Here is a 22,311-nt window from a genome sequence, read left to right as displayed (position 1 = left end):
TCCCATCCTTCCAGTCTTAAAATTGCTCTCTGCTAGAACAGTTTGGACCAAAAGAGAAATTAAAATTTTACACTGCCTGTAAGAAGGTGTTTGGTACTAGATACACTCTACTGAAGATACCAAAGATATATATATTTCAGTATGTAATGTTGTTTAGTAAGAAACAAACAATATTTGTTCTTTTTTCTTGCGACATTAGTTTCTCCTTTTGCAGGTATAAAGACACATTCCCTGAAGTATTTTTATGGCTTTTCTACTGTTTTCTAACTTGAAGGAAAAAACAAGTAAGCATTGGATGCCAAGTATAATCATGAACAGGTTCAAAGTGGAATGATTTAAAATTATTGTTATTTTTCTCCTGACTTCTAACATTTAAGAGTGAAGGTGCTTCACATTTCACAGCTTCTCTTCATAGCTGTAAGGGCTGTAAATGGATCTTTGTAAGGAAATGTTGGTGACTGTCACAGTCACAGGGTTACAGAAGGTGAACATTTAGGAAAATTTTGCCTCCCCAGTAAAGCTTTTGAAGCTATCAAAGTGATATTTGAGCTTTGAAGAACTCTTCTGCGACACTCATAGTGTAACTCCATCTCAGTCTAGAAGGTGAATGGCTTTAAGCTACACCTTTTCTCCAGCATGCCAGCCTGATTTCTGCACTGTGAGAGTGGATCAAGAGGCTGTCAGAGATCTGATCCTGTACAATGCAGACAGCTAAGCTGCCAGGGTAGGAACAGCAGTGCAGATTTTATATTTGTTCCACATTGCTCTGCACACAGCAGCATAACTGTGATCTTCTGCATCTGGCATAACTCCTTCCCTTCCCTCCTACTGTCACTGCAGTGTCATAACATTTCTTTCTTTTTGATTCAGCATGTAAAAAACTACTTTGGTTACTTTTTATTTATTTACAGTCTTCCTGTAGCTTTAGTGTATGTGTGTGTTTGCCATCCGACTGCATCCCACTGCTATGTGATGACATTAGCAAGTGATTGCACAACTAAAGATTAATTGCTGCAGCAGATGCAGTTGTGAATGAGCAATCAAATCAGCTGTAACTTTTAAATTAAAAACTCGTCAGTGAAGAGGATAAAGCATGCAAATGCAAGAAACGAGGAAAAAAAGTCATACAAAGATATAATGATAAAGCCTGACATAAATAGAAGGTGAAAGAATACATTTGTGGGTTCTGTCACAGTGGTTTTCCACATTCATTTCATAATTTTCTTTTGGCTAACAAAGTGGGGTTTTTAAAGTAAAAATCTGATTTTTTAAAGTAAAATACCTATTAGCTGTGTATTAAATGACACTCATCGTGATACACTACTTACAACAACCCCACTGTGCACAAGTCCTAAAATGTATTTAAAGAGTGGCCAAATGCTCCTCTTTTTGAGAGCTCTGGAGGTGTTCAGAGTGACCAGAAAACTTAGAGAAATACAATCAAGTATATGAATGGCTTTTCTACGTGTCCAGAGAAAGTAGCTGAGTGAACAGAAAATTCTAGCAGACTTTGTATTACACGGGGAAATTAGTATTAGATATTCTGGGCAAATGGTGAGCTAATGTGAAATAGTAGTGTAAAGTGGTGAATAGTTAAATCAGAAAAAAACTGAGGTTCCTTTACTGAAGTTTCTTTCTTTCTTTCAGAAAATGACATTTGTGTTGAAAAATTAATCTAGCCCTGGAAGACAGCTCCACAGGACGGGGGTTTTCCCATTTTTTTGACATGAGTAAATGTTCTGTACTGACTCTTCCAAGCAGCTAGTAAATATTCATTACCATATGCATATGATGAGAAAAGTGGAATGGAGGTGAATACCCTGAGTTCACTGGGGACTGATGTGGTCTCTGCACAGTGTCAGAGCACAAAGGAATATATGCTGGTTTTGTGGAACCTAGATGAATTACGGGAACTTACTGGGAAGCCAAGTTTTCCCTTCATGGGCTGCCATTCAGAGGAGAAAAAGACATGTGGGAGGAAAGTGTTGCAGGGCTCGATGCTCACATCTGCTCCAGTTCAGTGCTGCTAGAAATTGGATCAGTCGGCCCCCATATTTCATTTCCTTCGGTAATCTGGACCAATAATTTATAATTGGTATCAGCTGATCATCTGGCTCTCTCTTTCCATAACAAAATGAGTGAGCAAAGAACTTGATCCTTCTCTTTACTGTCTGAGAGATGATAAAACTTTGAAACACAAAAATCTCTATTAATTTTTAATGAAGTCTCCAAAACATCCTCTTAGTCAATCATATTTTGTTATTTCTGTTATGCCTTGTTTTTTTTTGGAAACTGCTGTAGGAATCCATGTGAGTCAAGATACAACTCTGTCAATCACAATATCATTATGACTTTTTTATGTGTTGTATCAGCTTTGTTCAAGGCTGAATTCCAGGTGAAGGTGCTTGAAGAGGACCTCTGGAGAGCAATTGCTGAATCAGAAATAAGACAAATGCTGCTACATTCCTTTGCAAACTCATTCACATACACCAGGCCTTCAACTGCAGATGCCTCAGTCCTGTCTCTGCTCTAAGACTTCCTCTGGTAATGTTGGTCATCTGCAGAAGTATAGTTTCAACAGAACTAGTCAGGGAGGCTTTTTATGCCATTCCCATTCCTCAGTCATTGGAAATGGTACGGGCTCTAACTTAGCAGCTTCAGTTTTGTGCAGGTTTTTGGAATATTGATGGCCCTTTCAGTTTCTTCGAGCAGAAAGAGGATGATTCTTCTGGTTAATGTGATCAGACAGAGTTCTGAAACCAAATAAGTAAATGGATTATTTTAAGGTAGAGCTCATTGTAGCCTATGTCAGGAAGAGGGCAGTAATTAAAATCAGTGGTTTCAGAAAAAAAAGTAAGAGACTGTGGTGCACTCAATATTTCCCCCTGTATGCAGTGTCAGTGCAGCCTCACCTTGAGCACTGTGTGCAGTTGTGGGCCCCATATTTTAAGAAGGATGCTAAAGTCCTTTTTGGGATGAGGGCTACAAAGCTGGTGGAAGGACTGGAAGGCATGTCCTGTGAGGAGTGTCTGAGGACTTTGGCCTTGTCAGCTAGTCAGAGACATCAGGACAATTCATTTAATAAGATGCTTTAACTTTTGGTCAGCTCTAAAGTGGTCAGGAAGCTGGACAAGAAGATCGCTGTAAGACCCCTCCAACTGAGCTGCTCTGTTCTATTCTTTTCTATTTTACTTGGAGACATAGATTTTCAAGAGAGAGAACCGTGGAAGGAGGTCAGTCAATCTAGCAAATGTTAGCAATGCACAGTATGCCTGTTTTCAATCTGATACTTCTCTGCCAGCCTCTGCCACAGGGGTGTTATATTGGCTGCACATTTATGACAGGAGAATTCCCAAATCACATGATGGCAGCTTGTAATATTTTTTATGTGACACTAGTGGTTGAACAAACAAAAGGGCTTTATAAGGTGCCCAGGTGAGCCTTAGATAAAACTGTGGAGACAAATAAGAGATCATGAGTGTCAGGGATGTAAATCAAATAGGTAAATTTGCTTTCTGTTAACAACTGCAGCATATGTGCAGTCAGCAACCCAATGAGATTAAAGTGAAATGAAGCCTGAAGTAGAACAGGATTATTTTTAATAACTTAACAAGAAAATTTTTAATTTCTATCATGTTTAAAGCAAAAGATGAAAAATGCGTGATTATTACTCTGCTGTTTCTTACAGCATGTTACAGTAGTCTAGGTACTTTGCAAAAAGAAGAGTAACCTAATGTCACTACAGAATAAGAGATGCTGACAAGTAAAGAAGTATCATGGAATAGAAGGAAGGAAATGATTACAGAGCAGTCTTTGCTGAGGTTTTATCATTACTGTTAAATTTGGTACCCCAGATAGGTCCTCATTGCTAGCGAGGCAAATGAGGAGATAATTTCTCTGCGCTCGGGCAATTTCCATGTAGAATCCTGGTGCCTCTGAAACCTGTCATGGTGTCATGTTGATCTGATGGTTTGGGCTGCCTCAGCACTGGCATAAGGCCCTCTTAGAAGTTGTCTCCATTCAAGATGAATCTTAATTATCCAACTGTTTGTGTTCAGTTTTCAGGTTGTTCGTTTCCTACCACCCCTTGTGCTTATTTTCTTTTCAGCTAAATTAATTTCAGCTAACTTTTCTCATGCCATTCAACCTAGGGATTCAAAGAAAAGGAACATCTGATAGAAGATATTTTATGGCCTGTGCTGTTTGAGCACTTGAGTTGTGAGACTGTTGTCAGTGTTTTTCTTGGCACAGCCCAGCCTCCTGCAGTACAGTGGTAGCTGGGAGCAGTGCAGTGGTAAACCCACCAACAGCACAGTGTGAGCCAGTCTTTGTTTTAATCTGGAGAGCAATCAGCATTGCAATCAGTATCCAAAAAACTCTCTAGGATGCATGCTTAACAGTTTGGCTTTGTGTTTTATTTTGTTTTTGTTGGGTTTTGTTCATCAGTAAATCATGTGAGGTCTCCAAATAGCGACTGGCACATGAGCCAGAAGGGAGTCTGTGGCTGGTGGAGCAGGAGCATACTGAGTGCCAGGTCTGACCAGCCTGCTGCAGTGTGCTCACACCTGGCACCCAGCCAGCCTGGAGCCCTTCCCTTCAGCTCCTTTTTGCCCTGGTTGGATCTGAGCAGTCCAATGCTAAGACAAGGTGAGACCCTCCCACACTGGCAAAACACTACCACAGTTGCCTCCTGCACCTGAGAAAGGTCTTTGGTGGCCACACATCCAGCCATTGAGCAGATGGCATCAAGCAGTGCAGGGGACTAGTCCTCTCCCCTCCCACATGAATGTGGGGTGTTTGCCACTCAGAGATTATGTTATAGGCTCTATTTACAGAAAAATTAGAAGCAACATCTAATGGCATTGAGAGATTTAGTTTGTCATTGATTTCTACTCCGCTTCTTTTTTGATTGACACTGTAGAAATGAACAAAGTGCACCAGTGGGATGAATCAGGATGTTTCATTTGGCCAGTTTTAATGGAAGTCAGCAGAGGAGTGAGGAGAGATACTGTACACATGCCTCTGATGGCTGGAGCCTGCTTCCAGCAATGTCCCTGTGCTCTTGCTTCTAAACCACTGGGATTTTCAGGCAGGTGGTGATGAGAAAGGTTAGATGTTGCTTTCTGTCCTGTCATGCTTGATGCTGTGAAGAGAAAGATGGGCATGTCCAGAGCAGGCAGGGTAGGCTGGGAGCTGTTTCATATGGAAGAATTGAGGGTGAATGGTCCCATCCCAGCAAACAGTCACTTGGATGGTTTTAAATTAGGAATGGTTCTTGTGGGACACAAAGGTCTCCTATGCAAACACTAAAGTGCAGTGGGCACTCCAGATTGAACCACTGGTAGTTGTGTGCTTTTTTTCTGTATTGGAGATAATTTGGGTTTGTAAAATGACAGTAATTTAAAATCTTCATTGCTGTAATTGAGGGAAATATTATTCCCTCCTCATCTGCAGCTGACTGGAAAATCTAGATGTGTCTTTTACTTTCTGTGAGTATGTTATATGCTGGCAACAGAATGAAATGAAAAGTAGTTTGAAGTGATGATCTGTTCATGTTCCAGCTACAGTATGAAAACTGTGGAGAGAGGGAGAAAATATGTTTTGAAATAATCACAGAATGTCAGCCTGCTTCAGATTGTCAGCACTTTCTTTTACTCAGGAACATATGGATATCTGTATGCCTTTATGCAAACACTTTGCTGCCAGTTCCCAAATATTTATGAGCATTATGGACAAATTTAACTAGGAGTGTTTCGCAGAGATAATGAATACTGAATTAGTGCTTAAGCTAAATCCTTACACAATGAGTGCATAAGTAAGAAGTCCGTGTGAGAAATGTTCAAAGTGGAAACAGAGAGTTTCTCTGAAGAGGTAAGACCAAAATTCACTTATAGCTGAGGTGTCTTCAGGTCTCTTCTGCTCACTTTGGCTCTGCCTCCATCTAGGATCACATTCCCATTTTGACCTGAAATAATTTGTGTAGCGGACGGACTTGTCATTTCCACCGCTGTGCTGTGGGGCTGGCACGCACAGCACCATGGGTGTGGAGGGGATTTTGTTCCCTTCCTCCTGGCTGTGCAGCCTGAGTCCTGCTCCACATTTGGAGCTGTGGGACAGGGGCAAAGCAAGCAGAATGTTGTGCTGTCACGAGTCTGGCAGTAGTACAGCTGAGTGCTTTGCGTGACAGCTGAAAATCCCTGCTGAAGTTTAAATCTTCTGTGTGCTGCCCTGGGCAAGCTGGAGTTTGCCCTTTATTAGAAGATCAATGAACAAAAAGAAACAATAGGTGATCTAGAAAGAGAATTGCCACAAACCAATGTTTTACTTGTTGCACATATCCATAATTTCTTAACATTTAATGTTTTATGCAAGCAACGAGGCACCAAAATCTTGGCAATGTACATTTAGTTTCAAATAGCTGCTCACTCTCTCTGCATAGTGGTGTTTGGAAAGCAAATGTTTGGTTAATGTGTGGTTAAGCACTTCTGCAATACAGAGTGTGTTCTTCATTGCAAGGTATCTTTCCTGAAAAAGCAAAGTGTACTTTTGGGTTTTGAATCCGTGCAGACATAGTCTGTGAGCAGTGATTTAGATTTTGCAAATACTTTAGGAGCCCTTTGAACTTGTGTGTTGGGTAGGTCAGTGCATGCTAAATATTTTTATAAGTAGTTTTCTATGCATTTTTGCTTCCCTCTTCCTCCCACGCATTTACTTTGCACGACCAATATTCCCTGAAAATGCAACTTCAGGTATTTTGGGTAAAACACATGCCATGCTCTGCATGAACTGAAAGGACCATCATATTAAGGCAGTGCAGGAGAGAGAGTGAGCATACACAGCACTGTGGATGTTAATATTTCAAAGTTTGTATTTTGTTTTTGTGATATAATTTATTTTCTATTTGTTGATGAGCAAGGAGAGGACTAAGGGCAGACCTACCAGTGCTCAGCAGATTGTAAACTTTATCCACAGCACAGGTTTGACCTGAATGTGGTGGCAAGGTTGCCATGTGAACCAACATAGAAAACTTGTCGTTTGAGCTAGCAGGGATAAGTATGGCACCATGAATATAAACTGTGAGCATCCTGTGTTCACTGAAGTGCTGGCTGTGGCTCAGACAGGGTCTGCAATCCCTAGATTCAGATAAGTAAGGCGGGAGTTTCTCAGGAGAGTAAGTATCAGGTCAGACTTTTCATCCTTATTTCAAAGTGAGAGAGGATAAGGAGCCTCTTTAACTGGCTTCTAGCTGCAGCCATTCCCATCACCCTCTTCCAACAGCAAGGATCAGCAGGCACATCTCTAAGGCCATCTGTTAGTAGCCTTTTGTACCCTCAAAGTTTCCACTATTTTTGGATCAGAGGGGATACTAGTGATAAACAAATGAATCATTCGTGGTACTGCGTAGCACCTGTGAAATACTGCCAGTCCATGTTTCCAGGGGTCCATGCTTATGATTCTTGGGTCTGTTTTACCTCCAAACTAAATGATTACAGTTGCAGATTAAGTCCATGGGGATTCAACTGTAAGCATTTACAGAGGGCATTAATTACCCTGAAATATTAGATTCAATTAGAAATATCAGATGGTTCACAGTCACCAAACAGATGAATGGAAATTATTAGCATCTATGCATCTCTTCCTTAGTTTATCACTTGCTAACTGTAAATACAGTATTACCTTTTTTGTTTTGTTAAATTAATTAGGAAGTAAAGAGATGCTATAGAAAACCCCTGAGTGGAAAAGAGGAAAGATGTGTGCATGTATGGAAAGATGTAGTATGCATGAATAAGACTTTTGATAACTTTTTTAAACTGCAATAAAAAATAGCCTTTAAAATATTTTGTTTACTCAGTATCCAATATAAAATCAAGCTTTTTACAGTTCTTTAATCTGGAAGCATTATCTTATTTATTGTCTAACATAAGCTTAACATTGTCATACATTGCTGATGCTGAATTAATTTGGGTTCTTTTTAAGAAAGACTGATTGTTCTTTCCCATTTTTGTTTTTTTGTAACAAAATAGTAAATATTTAAAGTTGAAGACTGTTGGTATTCATTTTATGTGTGGACTATTTTGTACATTTTGCATAGTGTCTCATATGTATGTTACTGTATATTTTAATTTTTTTTTAAATTGAAAACATTGCTGCTCTAATTCTAATAGTTCTGCTGCCTTAATGGTTTTATTCTGTAAATCTGAAATAAAGAGGAAGTTAGTTTGCCATTGTAAAGAAATGAAATCAGGCCAGGTTTGGGAGAATTAACACTTCACTGTTCACCAAAGCTTTGTACATTCAGTAGGAGTTGAATGATTTTAATTTGTGATTAACAGTTATTCTAGAAAGGCAAAAAGTGAAAATTTTATTTTAAGAAATTAGAAATGTTGATTTCTACAGCTCTAAACAAGAATGTAATGTTTCATTATGATGGCATTTGTTTGACTACCAGTAAACGTACATGAAGTAAGACAATGGCTCAAACATGTGTGTCCACAGCTATCTCTATTCTCAATGCAGGTAAAGTAGGAAATTTTGCTCAGTTTCTTGAGCAGCAGAGAAATACAGGAATAGACCAGAATCACACTGTCGTAGGAAAATTCTGTATATGCACAGAAAATAGATGAACCCTTTGTAAAGTAATAAGCTTAAAGTATTCAGCTGAAATCAGCAGGGGAACACACTGTCTGATGAGGAAACTGCCATATTAGGAGTCTGTTGAAATGATAAAACAGTTCCACATATTGACAGAAAAGTCAGTGAAGTTCCTTTTGTCATATAAAAGCTATTTTTGTTACAGAGGTACTGTAGCAGTCCCTTCTCTAAAAAATTGTGTGCAATTTGATTTCTTTGGTCAAGGGAAAGTAAAAAACCATTTGAAAGCCCAAATCCATTCTGTGTCTGTGTGCCTGTATGTGTTTGTGTGTGTGTGTGTCCATGCTGTTTTCTTCTGCATCCTGTAAGAAAGAAGGAAAAACTAAAGCTGCCATTTACTGTAATTATACTGCAGAATATGTTTCTGGCTGAGTTATAAGCTTCAGTCACTGGTATCTATTACAACTAAAGCTGCCCTGTAGGTAACTTATTTCATTTAAGTGAATAAATTATGCTTTACCAGCTGTAGATCAAAGGCAATGACCAATTCATTGAACACCATGAGATTCTTGCAGGGATTAAAAAAAAAGCTGTTGTTGTAGGAGATCTGAATAGGTTTCCTGTTCTTCTGTTTAACTTCATAGTTTAAAAGCCTCTTTTGGGGGAAAGAGCACAATGTATAGACTGTTATCAAATGCAAAATATGACCATGTGTGAATGCGCAAATAAAGTGAGAAATGTTTGTGGAATGATGGCAGTATTTGCCATTCTTTTTTGTATTGCCAGAGATAACAAGTGGGAATAACTGATTTTTGTTTTAGCTTTTGCTGTGAAAAAGTGGGGAGCAAATTACTCGGGGTTGAATGAAGTAGTTTATTATTCTGCTTTACAGAAGAATATACATTTCTCTACTTTCAAGCGATCTTTTGTTTCCTTTTTAATTATCACACCGAGGTCAATTAGTTTTCCTTTTCATGGGAAAGTGGGGACAGCATACATTTGCAACTGGTTTTGCTGAATAAACTATTCATGTGCAGAATTTTTCCCCACCCCGTGGTTAGGTATCACTGTTCAGGCTCTCTGTTGCTAGCCTGAGCTGTGCATTACATCTCTCACAACAACACATGAAATTATTTATTTTGAAAGATCAGAAGCGCTTGGTTTGGAAAGAAATGTGAGCTGCACCAGGGGCAGGTCTCCCGCAGGGGTCTCCCCTCGGTCTAGGGAGCGGGATATGCAAAGGAATACCCAGCATGGCTCCATGGGAGTACAATGTGAGGAAGGAGAGCCTGGTGCAACTAAGTGCTAGTACTTGAAGGCTGCCACTATTTAATTTGTACACAAGGTGAGTGATTGAATCTGAAGGACTTCAGAAGTGATGCAAAATTAATTTTTGATTTTCAATTAATTATAATCCAGGTCTGTGTAAAGAAAAAAGTCACTTACAGAAGTGATGCCTAAAATTTTAGCTTTCATATATTTTAGATTCTGTACTGACTTAGTGTGTGACTCTGAACTTCATATAAAGTGTTAGCAAGTTCTCTTCAAAGGGTAGTTAGACAAAACAATCCTTTTCCAGCCTGAGAACCAAGGACACCACTGCAGCTTTAGGCTCAAGAAGTATAAACAACAGTGAATTGAGGAAAGCAACCTGGGAGGGCAGGACCTCATAACCTGAAGCTGTAATTGGAGAATTGACCCCAATATGTAAATGGACCAAAATGTATAAAAGTGTCTAGATTAGTGACTGGTCATTTACCTTGCATCCATCTTGGGTCCATCTTGGGTCTGTCTTGGGTGTAGCCATGGCCAAGCTCTTGGACTGCCCAAGGTGTATCCTTTGAAGGCCTTTTAATAAATACCTACTTTATTCCTTTAACTCTGCCTAGCCTCTATTCCAGGTCAGCCTCTTTAGACATCACAGCGATCAGGATTATTGAAAAAAGTTCATTAACATTATTATGAAACCCATGTACACTGTTGTTGGAAAAAAGGTTTATTAAACGTGTACTTTTTACCTCTTTCTGCCAAGGTGCAGCCTGGGCTAATCTTCAGTGGCATTAGGGGCCACTGTACTGCAAAAAGAATGGGGGGGCTCATGTCAAGCCTGGACTTCTGTAATGTTAACCACAGTGGCCATGCTCCCATAGGCCAGTCGACTCTACAGCACGCTGGGACCAGTGGCAAAAGAAACAAGCAAGCAGTCCAGCAAGGATTTTGCCATCTAACTCTTTTGCAAACCTTTCAATTGCTTTTTTGTTTTCTCTGTTTCAGGGCAACTGAAAGCCATTAGAAAAATATTTTCAAGCTACTTAGCTGCCATACAGTGCATGACCATTCAGAGTTAAGCTGTTGAAACAAACATTAAAGCTCGCTTTCTGATCACTTACCTTATTCCCACTTTGAGCATATGTTATTTTGCAAGATACACATCAGTGGAAAAGCTGGGTCAGCAGAGCAGCAGTGATGGAAATGTTGGATTTGATTGTGGGCGTATGAGCAGACCCACACGGTTCTCGACAGTGGTTATATTGTAATCACATTAGAGAGTTTTTTGGTGCTCCAGGCCTGCATTTAATCACAGCAGTTGCAGGTAACTCCTTCACAAAGTTTCTTTTAGGCTTCAAAGCTGCGATGAAGAAAGGCCAGAGGTGAACTCTTTCTTTACATCTGTAAAACAACATGTTAGGTTTTCTACCAGTTCAGGCTGTGAAGACCTAGTGCACTCACCTATGCCCAAGGAACTATACAGATGGCTCACCTGTCCTCAGAACTGATTACAGACATAAAGCCCTGCAAAGAAATTAAATTGGAGCAGCATATTTAAAATTCCTTAACTTCACACTTTTAATTAATTATGATTATATTCTCTCATTATTAATTGAGAGTTTAATATGTGCATTCAGCACCTTAATGAAAACTTTGTTGTGCCCTAAATCAAGGCTCTCCTTTTTAACAGTGAACTAAATCCAGACTCCACATCCAAATCCAAAAAGTTGTATTTCCTAGTATAAGCAACTAAATCTGCACAATGAAACCGTGCAATCTTTTTCCTACATAAAAATCATGCCTTACAAACCTTTCAGAGCAGAAGAAAGGCTCCTTTGGCAGGGATTGAACACATTAATTAGCATTTAAGTATTTCTACTTAAATACCCCAAAAGATATTGAGGTAGTCTGTTGAATAAAATGTATTAACAGTAAACATAATAAAATATGTTGAAATATTAAACACTTTCTGGTTATTCCTCTGTGTGCCAGGAAGAAGGATTAGGGCTTACTTAAGGGTGGACATCCTCATCTTTGGTGGACTTTTTACCAGGAATGCTGGTAAAAGGATTGTGCTTCATACAGATGGAATTTCTAGCTACCCAGCTGAAATCTTTCTTGTTGAATTTGGAGGTTATTCCTGTATTGCTCTCAAAAAATTGATTCAGAATACGGTTAATCAAAATGCTAAGTATCACTAAAATAAGAGTGTGCAAGCTCCCAACAAATAATCACTTATTCTGTACTTCTGGAGAGCAAAAATATTTGTCTGGGGTTCTTCAATCATCTTTATATATCCCCTATTGCAAAGATTTGTTATTGCTGACGGTTTGGGGTTTTTTCCTTGCCTTGAGCTTACTTTCTGTTCCAGTTGAAAATGCCATTAGAAGTAACAAACGTTTCTTTGTTTTTTGTTGTTTTTTTTTTCATCCCATACAGTGTGAAAGGAGCAGATGCTGGGAACGTGATCAGACTATTTGTACCAGATATTGGGATGTTCATTGCTAGCCTGACAATATGGCTCATCTGCCGCAATGTGTTTCAGAAGCCGGTAACCGAGGATGCAGCACAGTGCAACATGCAGTTTGAAAATGAGGAGATGGTATCAAATGCACATTTTTATCTGTATGGCTTTTAGTGAGCTTTGACATTCCTGTGTTCTGAAGTGGTTTCATGAGCGCTGGCTATGTTAAGTAGTAAACTTTCTTTCAGGAAATGAAATGATTGGTTTTAAAGTGGAAAAACCTAAAGTTATTATGTTGAGAAAACAAAGGAGAATATGAAAAGGGGTAGATATGCTACAGGACTTTTCAAATTATGTTGAGTTAAGAAACAATCATGACAGTCCATCAAAAGTTGTTCTTCACCAAAACTGCCGGTTAAATCTGATAAGGTTGTTCTGCTACATACAGCTCTCAGTTTCTTAGATAGCATTCCTGTTTCCAAATTTCTTATCCAAGTATAACAGCAGCATCTGAGTGATTATGAGAAATTACTCATAAAGAATGCAAGAGAGAGTGTGTTTTAAGTTCATGGAAGGAGTTATCTAAATCTTTGGTCATACTGAGGGATATTGAGAATGATTTGGGGGAATGGCTTAGCTGGAGTTGTTGATGTGTTTTCTGTGTCTTTTACTAGTGGGAAGAAGAGTAGCAGAGATACCAAATGCTGAAAAATCCACAGAAAGAGGGAAACAATTTTGTATTATAAAAAGCCGCAGTGGGAATTCAGGCCAGGGTGCAGAGAAATTCCTACTACTAATCTTAACATGTTTTTTATCAGACTGTCTAGCATGGCTTGAGGCTCATTTTCTAGTCTTCTTTTACATATGGGTGGAATGTTTTTTCTTTACTCTCAAAACACCATTTTTAGGGGAGACAATTTCAACTTGCTCATTTCAAATAGAAATTGAACTTTGAAGTGAGTGGAATATTTAGAGGGATCAGTTGCCCATTTTGGTGCCACTATGTAGAGTAAAAAGAGGCCTCTCTGCATGTTGCCAGGTTGTCTGGATTGTGGCAGTGCCAGAAGCTGGTCAAGTTTCTAGCACATGAGAGATCAATATCAGGACTGTGCTTTGTACTCAGTTGCAGTTGGAATTCTTATGGGCTATCCTGGCAGCTGAGGAATGCCTGAAGGTTGCAGCTTTTTAACTGCACATTGGAGGATATGTAGGGTTTGGTTTGATGTGCATTTGCAAAGCTTTGTGTCTCCTGGAACACGGTTTTATCAGCTTTAAATCTGCTTTATCGTTGAAGCTGTGCAAAATGGATTTTGCAGCAGGCTAGAACCTTGGGCTGTACCCAGGGAAGGAAAGAAGTGTGGCTTATTAGTATGGTTTGTGTTCAGCTCTCCTCTTAAATGAGTTTTGTTTTACCAAAATGAGCTCCAACAGACTTCTTTGGTGCTCTTGATCTTCTGAAGAGGAAGTATTCACAAGCACAAAACAGGAGTAATCTGGTGGCAGAAACTCAGAAGAAAGATGGGCATAGTTTGGTTCCTCTGAAACCAGATGATGATGTTTAGATATTCACTTTTTCTTTGGTTCAGAGGTGAGCCTAAGCCTGGGTCTGGGTCAAAGGGAGTCAGTGTCCTGGAGAGGATGGGTGCTGGCTTTCAGGCTGGGTTCAATAGCCGTTTCCCTCCAGCGCAAGGGAAAAACTGAGCTAAAAACCCTAATTGCATAGCACAGAGTGTAGCTTTATATTGGGCTGGTCCTGGACTGGCTACTTCAATGCCAAGGCAAGAGTATTCCATAAGGGAAGAACGAGGGAGAGAAGAAAACTCTGACTGCAGAGAAACATGAATACTGGGCAAATAGAAATATGTGTAAATATGTTTTTCTTCTTCACATCAAAACCCAGTGAATATTATTTATGTTCTGTAAACTGCATGTATTGCAGAATATTTAGTGAACACAGCAGCTGTGTTTAGATTTAGTGACACCCAAAGCTCTATCACAGGCATTTTTTTAAAAAAAGGGATAATATTTTCTGTTATGTGAGGGGATACCAAATACTTTAAGGAATTCTTCCCTTCACAGCCAAAATGATGAATTTGCATCAGAGTAATCTGGTAGCTTTTTAAAGATTGAGTGAAATGGAGAGTGGAAAATCAAATACCCATTCAACATGTTTTTCCAAACTTCAGTTTTCTCTTTCTAGGTGTATGCTCATAACATCCTGGAATAATTTCTGCTAGTTAGGAGAAGGAGGCAGAAGCAGCTGAATCTGCAAGGAATATGTATTTGGCAGGACTGACTGAAAGGAACCTAATGCATATGCAGATCAAGCCACTGAGTGTCTGAATTTGGGAGAATGTTGGCATGGTCTAAAATGAGTCCAAACTGTGTAGGTTTCACATAATTTTCAATTCTTTATTGGTAGAGTACACAGGAAAAGAGAAGACTTAGTAAGTGACCAGACCTTTGAATTCTGCATGAGCTGACTGATGCCTGTAGTTCTGTGTTGGTGCAGCTCATTACTGAGGCTGTAACCCCTCTGAATTAGAAAACAAAAACTGAGTTGCAGCAGCAACTGTCCTACAAAAAGACACTTCAGAAAAAATGCTGAGCTTGGTATTGTACCTCCAAGGGAAATAGTCCTGGGTTTGCTAGACCAGTCCTGTAGGTAATTCTAGAGTAGAAGAGCTGCTGCTGAGAGCTCCTGCCACCAGCCCTCAGAAATTTGTGGTAGGAGATTTTGTTAAGATTGCATCAGCTGATTTAAACAGCCTTAGCAGAGCCTTTAGAGAGGTAACTTTTGAGGTTGATAGATGCCTAGCCACAGATGGTTCTATAAATCAAGTACTTCCAAGCCAAAGCAGTGTCTTGCAGCTTTACCTTCTTGCGTTAAATTATTTACATTGAATGATTCCCAGACCTCTTTGCTTTGTAGGAGAGTGAAATGCTATCAAAGCAGGCTTAATTAAAAAAGAAAGGTTAATCTATTTTCTCCTTCCAGCATTTCTGTATAGGAAAACCTGTTAAATAATTGGTTTAGTACTGCGATATTTAACCTTTTCAAAGGACTGTGTGAGCCCAACACATTTCAGTTGATATATGGGCATGTTGCAAAAATGCCACCAGTTGAGCAGCCGTTATTTTGGCATGGCAGTAGCCTCGAGAAACCAGCCATGATGGATCAGATTGCTTTTGGATTGAGATGCAATTCAAAACAAGAAAAAGTATCAGAATCCAAATAAAGAACAACAAGGATTTGTTGAAAAATGGATGTCTTTCTCCATTACACTACATCCAACTTTAAGGGAAACAGATCTCCATCAGAAAAGTTTATTCTACAGAACAGAACGGAGGGAGGAGGCTCTAAGGCAGTGAGATTCTCAATTATTTGTAAGTAACTTTATCCCAGGAATAAGCAGAGTGTGGTTTTAATTAACAGTGAGTCATGGAGTAGGAAGGTCTGCCAGATACCAGGCTGCAGTCCAACTCATTACCACCCCTAAATGGTTGCACACTTGGAGCAAACGTGTCTGCAGGCCCTTTTTATTAGGGCCCAGAAAATTTAAAGCAGGTGAATTCAGCTGGAGACAGGCCCGGGTTGCAAATGCCGAAAAGCACAATGCCAGTCACAAGGTGTGAAAGGTGGAAGAAAATAAGGAACAACAGTTAACTCCCAGCTGCAGCTGAAACCACGACATTTTTGATTTGGAGCAGATGGTGGTTTATGTGCCAAAATGCAAATACAGTATATACAGTCTGATAGTTATTAGAAAGGAAGTGGCCTTTTCTTGAGACTGTGGATGAATTCTTGATGTTTTGAGTGACAGTGGCAGGAAGGAAAACCCTTCTGCAATTGCACAACTTAAACTTTAGAAGAGGTGTTGATCTTAGTTGAACAAAACCTGTTGTAGTCTTCAATGCAGCTTGCTCGTAAAGCACTTGCTGCCTTGCCCATTGAAGCTCATTTCTCATGCATGATGTCCCAGAAAGCAAATAGGACCATCAGGTCCTTACTTTGTCTCATAAGCAAGGTTGATCCCAAAGCTACCACCCATCCTCTTTTCTGCAGCAGTCAGAGATTTGTTTGGGATCTCAAAAGAGAAAAAAAATGAAGAAAAAAAAGGGAAATAGAGGATTTTTATTTTTTTTTTAGTAAACTAAAGTTTGAGATGTATGTGAGAAGAGCTTGGCCCGGAATCAAAATACTGGGCTGGAATCAGGAGGACCTTCATGGTTCTCACTTTGGCCATGAACTTGGTTTGTGTCCTCAAGTCTATTACTTCATCTGTCTCTTGACTCCTGTGTCCCTGGGCACACAGAAGAACTAAAAATGATTTGTTTCCCATCTTTGTCCATCTAAACAGTGACAGGCTCTTTGTCTTCCACATGCATTGAGCATGTAGTGCATTGAGAGCTCTCACTTGCTCCAGGTCCCCAAGTGTAACTGCAGTGCATTACACACAGCACAGAACAGACAGGCTCTGAGAACTGCCCATGTCCCATGCCTTATCCAAGGACTTTCTAGCATAGGAATTACACTTTTAGACCAGTATCCTTATCCTGAAAGTAGCTGGTACCTGCTGGAAAAGGACAACAGCAAAAAGAAAATACCCTTCTGCAATATTACAGTTTATCCTGATCTCTCCTCGTGTGAGAATGACTTTAATCCTAAAGCATGTGGTTTCAAATCCCTTCCAAAAAAGGTTGTTTATAATTATAGCTACTCTGAATAATCTTGTTAAACATATAATTACCCAGACTCTTTTAAAACCTCATTAATTTCTGGGCTTCAGTGAGATCATGAAGCAAGGACTTTCACAATTTAATAAGTGCTCTTTGATTTTATTTTGAGTTTAACACTATTTAATTTTATGGAGGTCCCTTGTATAACATGTAATAAATTAGAGTGAGATGGTGTAAGGGAAATCAAATGTATTTATTATCTTCTATATTTGATCTTTAAAGGCTAAGCAATCTCTGGGGTTTTTTAAAATTTCTTTTGTCGTTTTAATTAATTTTTTTTTGAACAAACTATATTCTGCAATATTCTTTTGAGATGCAGAGATTATCAGTTCCTCAGCATTTCAGGCAAGGCCTTACTGTTGATTTAGATGATAATGTTATGATATTGGTTATTAGGTTTAGAGATTTTAGGATTAAGCAATTCTACCAGCACATCACCTATTTGAATGTCCTGCATAAGTGAAGTGAACAGCAAGGTTGGATGTCCCAGTCTTTGCAGTTGCATTTTTCTTGCCCTCTGGTGTAACCTGCCTTAAGCAGTTTACAGTGGTGCCCATGACCCTGTTTACAGGACCATCCCATTTTTCTTGCAGCCTGTGATGGATATATATTTCTCCTTTGATGATTTATTGCTTTGTGTTTGTGTCTTAATTTAATTAGATTTTACCAGTATCAAACATTCATCTGACTTGACTAGTGGTCATTGACATGGGATGCTTTGGCCCTGATTTCTTTAAACATCTTCTTTCCATATGCATGCTTCTCTTTAATATTTGCTTCTCTTCTGAGATAGAAAATTATTGCTATTGTGGGAAATATTATGGAAAAAGAGCTTCTTAGAGAAGGTTGGAATGTTTTGGCTTCTTTTAGCTTCCTGATGATACCTCTATTATTTTTCATTTTTTTTCTTCTTGTTGCCCATATTAAGCACAGCACTAGCTTACTCTTTCTAATTGGTTATTAATGTTTCTCTGATTCTGATCTCTGGAGAACTGGTCAAACCCACTTGGTCTTTGTGTGTTTGAACATGGTGTAAACATGTTCAAAGCACACAAAGAATTTTAAACATTTTTTTCCTGCAGTTTTAAGAGTAGATGAGGTTTCCTTATCTCTTTGCTTGTGATGTTTGTAGTGGTGAAGTTTGCCAGACCTTACACAGCTGCCTCCCTTAGTAACAATTCTAATGCATCTCATCTTAACAAGGGTCAAAAGTTTACAAGTTACATTAGCTCCTTGGTTTGATGCACATGTCTTTGGATAAGTCTTAACACAAATATGTAATTACACTACAGCAGGCTGCAGCTACATGATGTTACATAGTGCAGTGTGTTACCGAAGGCTGTCAGCCTGCTGGACGGGAAACTTCGGCGTGCACCTGTCTTGTTCTGGGCAGAAACACGACAGGATGCAATTCTTCTTGTGGCAGCTCTTCACTGGGTTTACTCACAGTTCTCCCTTCCAAATTTTGAGATGCAGATTTATTAACAAAGAGATTAAAATCCTGGAATACTACTGCCTTTGGACAGCCTGAGTGATGAGTAACACATCAGGAGAAGAAATCTCTTGACTTACGGAATTCAGTCTGCTGTTACTGCAGGCAGCTGTATGACACAATTCCCTCTGGAAGGTAGAAAGCACCATCTTGAAAGCAGGGCAATTTTCCTTCATCCCCTTGTTCCAGAAATGACCCTGTTCTGTAATTTTGCTTTTCTGGTGGTTAGAAAACATCTGATTTATATTGCACCTATACTCACAGCTGCCTTATAACCTTTTTAGTTCTTCTGCCTTTTGCTTCAATATAATGTTTCCCTCTCTAGAATTAATTTCTCTGCTTGGGAGAAAAAACTCACATCTTTCTTTAAAGGTTGCTCTGCAAGACACAAGACAAGTGACTTTGGATCCTCTTGAAGATTAGACATCACATTCTCCTATTTATCCCAGTAATTTGTGGCTCTTCAGAGTGGTACTGGAGAAGTATCCAAGTCACTCTGGTTTGCAAATAACCACAGCACCACAGCTGGGCATTTATTTTTCTTCTTAGCAAGATGCATACTGGTACAGTAGGTATATTTCTTGGGCCAGGAATTACTCCATATAAGTGATGTGCACACCTGCTCTAGCTCAGTTAATGCATTGTGCCTTGTAGTCATAACCCAGCTCTTCCTATTCCCTTTTCACTAAAAAAGAAGTGTTCAGTTCAGCTCAGGCCAAACCACTAAACTCTGCCTGTGAGTTTTCCTCTCTTTTGCGTTTGGCTTCTGTGTCTAACAACTTTCTGAAGTTGAGATGTGAAACTGTATTTCAATATGGGCCCAGTGAGCTGTGTGCTGAAATCACTGTGTTTGCTCAGGTGAGATGGCTGCTTTGGAAAGTGAAATAATCTCTGGTTCTCTCAGTACAATATCTATTGTATATAGGATTTAATGAGTTCCCTTTCCTGTTATCCTGATTCAGAAAAGTGATTGTCTTTATTAATTTATTTTGAATTTCCTTTGACTCGCTAAATGTTTCTGTCTTTATGTTCTTCCAGTAAATAGCTGATCCTTTTTTTTTTTGCAATGAGTTACTCTTTCCCACTGGAGATTTTTCTGTGGAGGTGTATGTATGACATTTATTACTGCAAACACACTGAAAGTTATTTCTGATCTACATCTATCTTTCTGTGTGGGCCTTAAACCCAAGCTTTAGCACACTGAAGATCTACCAGTGATAAAATTTTTCAGTAAGATCTGTATGACTTAAAGTTAATTTATTATTTTCTTTTAAGCTATTCAGCTGAGTAATATAAATTATTAAAATAAACTCTTTTAATTCCAAGATGCATCTATCTCATTAATGTCATACTTTTCAAAATGTTCATGGCAATCCCACTCTTGATTAGTTCAGCTCATTTAGCAGGGCCTCCCCTGAAGTTACAAAGTTTCTTTTTTCTTTCCTGGCTTGCAGCCTGCAGCTTCCTCTCCATGCCCACCCCATGTCCCCTCTGTCTTTCTGTAGGTCCCATGTACCTCACGCAAGATGACCTTAAAGAAGATCCTTTTGCTAAGCAGCCCCATCTCTGTAGGAATCAAGTTCAGTGACACGTGGGAATCGTTTATGTGGAAATGTTTGAATCTATTCTGTGGCAGGAAAAGCAAGGACATCCGCTTCTCACATGCTGATGCTTTCAGAACAGTGGAGTTCTACTCTTTCTTGCAAAATTGAAAATTCAATAAATGATTGTGTTAACATGGTTTAGTATTGACCACAGGTTGAAACTACAGTCATTTATATCACATTAAGGGCTTGCAGTTCCTTTGATGGTAAAAGAAGTAGCAGTTCAGTTTCTTTTCCAGCTTTTGTGCTCACAGCTGCATCTCTCTAAGGAATATTGTGTTATTTTGATTATTTTTTCTATATTCACTTACATATGTGCTGCTTCTAAAAGCAAGTAAATAATTAATTCCTCCTACTGCTGCAACTATCTCATACTTGAAGGTAACAATTGGAGATCTTTTGAAAGGGGAAAGAGGGCTTTTAGAGCAAACTTATTAGTAGGAACTCAGTCCTGTTATGATAGGTTGAATGCAGTAGCTAAGTGACTACAGAGGCAATTGAACTAAGTGTGAGAGGAGAGAGCCTGTTTCTATTGTTCTGCTGGTCAAATTGAATCAAATCTATTTTCTCAGATAATTCCTAAACCAAGCTGTTCATTACAAGGGTTTTTTGAAATGGGAAGTTCAGAAACCTGGGCCTCGTGTTTTTAACAGACTTAGACATGTAACAAATCATATCTGCATTACTCTGTCACAGGTATGGAATAAAAACCTCTGATTAGAGGTAAAGAAGTAGTTCTAGATAGTGATATCTTGAGAGAATCACACTTTTACAGTGGCAGTGTCAGCAGGAAGGTGTGACTGTGAGTCCCAGGGCACACAAACCACGGGGCAGCATGAAGACAATCCAGCCCTATTGAGAGAATCTGGTATGGCTATCAGCAGCAGGGCTTAGAAGTCTGTGCTGAGGTCTGGAATGCTATAGCTAGAAAAGTGCAACATTCCCACTCTTCTCTATTTCCTGGTATTGGCTGGGAGTGTCAAAATACTGAAAAGGGGCTATTTGTATAACATTTATGAGCCAAGTACAATGAAGAAGCACCTGAACCCCCACAGGAACTTACTCTTGTGAGCTTAGCAGTGTATGCTTGAGAGGTCCCAATAATTAATGCAATGTATTCAGCGGGATGGGAGTTAGGAGACTTACATCCCCTTAGGTGTAATAATTCTGGCTAATTAAATTTTCCTGCTGTCAGTATTTGAGTTTTTGAGGTTTATTTGTGTCCCCTCTAGAATTGAAAAGTCAATAAATGAGCAAATTTGTGTTTACAGACACAATACTATTAAAAGTAAGTACAAAGCAAGGAGTGCTCTGAAGCAAAAATGGGGTTTAGGTTAGAGTTAAGGCTTCCTGTTAGTAAATACATCTCTGGGACTAGAGGATATCTCTGTGCAGTGGTGTTTATACTGTACCAGATGAAACATTTAAAAGTTGGATGTTGAAAGAGCAGCCCCCAAAGTAGCTAATGGACATTCTGGCCTGGCCACAAGAGCAGCTGCCATAGCTGCCACAGGAGCTGTACTGTTTCCTTGCCTGTTCTTTATCTCAGTTTGGCAGTTTAAAAAAGTGTTGTACAATAAATACTCCAGGGACTTCCACATGATTGCTAAAAAACCTAAACTGCATTTAGTTTGTTTATAAAAAGTCCTGGGGCCCTGCTCTACAGAGCAAGGGTCATGGAAACACATGTTTATGGCTTCACAAATGCTCTATACTCCTTGAATGGAGAAGTTTATTTGATTTAATCAGCATCCACAGGGATCCTGTAATTGCATAATAGGTAATTTATTATGGAAGTAAAAGTATTTTTCTAACTGTAGCCTATGCAGCATGGGTTTGTAGCTTTAGACTAATCCACATAGTAAAAAAGAGCTTTGCAAAGCAGCCTGACTGAAGTAATGGTGTTCTGTGATGAGCGCGCACTTGTACGGCTTTTTAATCATCAGAAAGTGTTAAAACAACAAGCACATTATCACCAGCTTGGATGGGAAAACTGTTCACTGTTTGCTTGCCTTCTGCAATTGGAAGGGCTCAATGCGAGAAAATGGAAAGCCAGCCCAGATGATCCAGTTAGAGGGCAGTGAATATGAGAGCAGGGAATCCAAAGTTTGTCTTTTTGACATGCACTGGAACATGGCCTTCCATCTACT

The 22,311-nt window shown here is 39.3% G+C and overlaps 1 protein-coding gene across 1 annotated transcript in view; it reads left to right on the top strand.

Annotated features, from left to right (window-relative positions):
- The window catches only part of PIEZO2 (piezo type mechanosensitive ion channel component 2), a gene marked incomplete at both ends in the record, with an annotated part of 285,393 nt that overhangs the window by 143,378 nt on the left and 119,704 nt on the right, over positions 1–22,311 (top strand). Inside the window, one exon of the mRNA XM_084204434.1 lies at positions 12,301–12,463. Coding sequence (XP_084060560.1) covers positions 12,301–12,463 — 163 coding nt within the window. The remainder of the gene's footprint in view (positions 1–12,300; positions 12,464–22,311) is intronic.

This window comes from Fringilla coelebs, assembly GCF_963513975.1.
Source record: "Fringilla coelebs genome assembly, chromosome: 1".
Taxonomy (NCBI): domain Eukaryota; kingdom Metazoa; phylum Chordata; class Aves; order Passeriformes; family Fringillidae; genus Fringilla; species Fringilla coelebs.
Note: the sequence above shows the minus strand (reverse complement) of the source record. Positions and strands in the feature narration are given on the sequence as shown.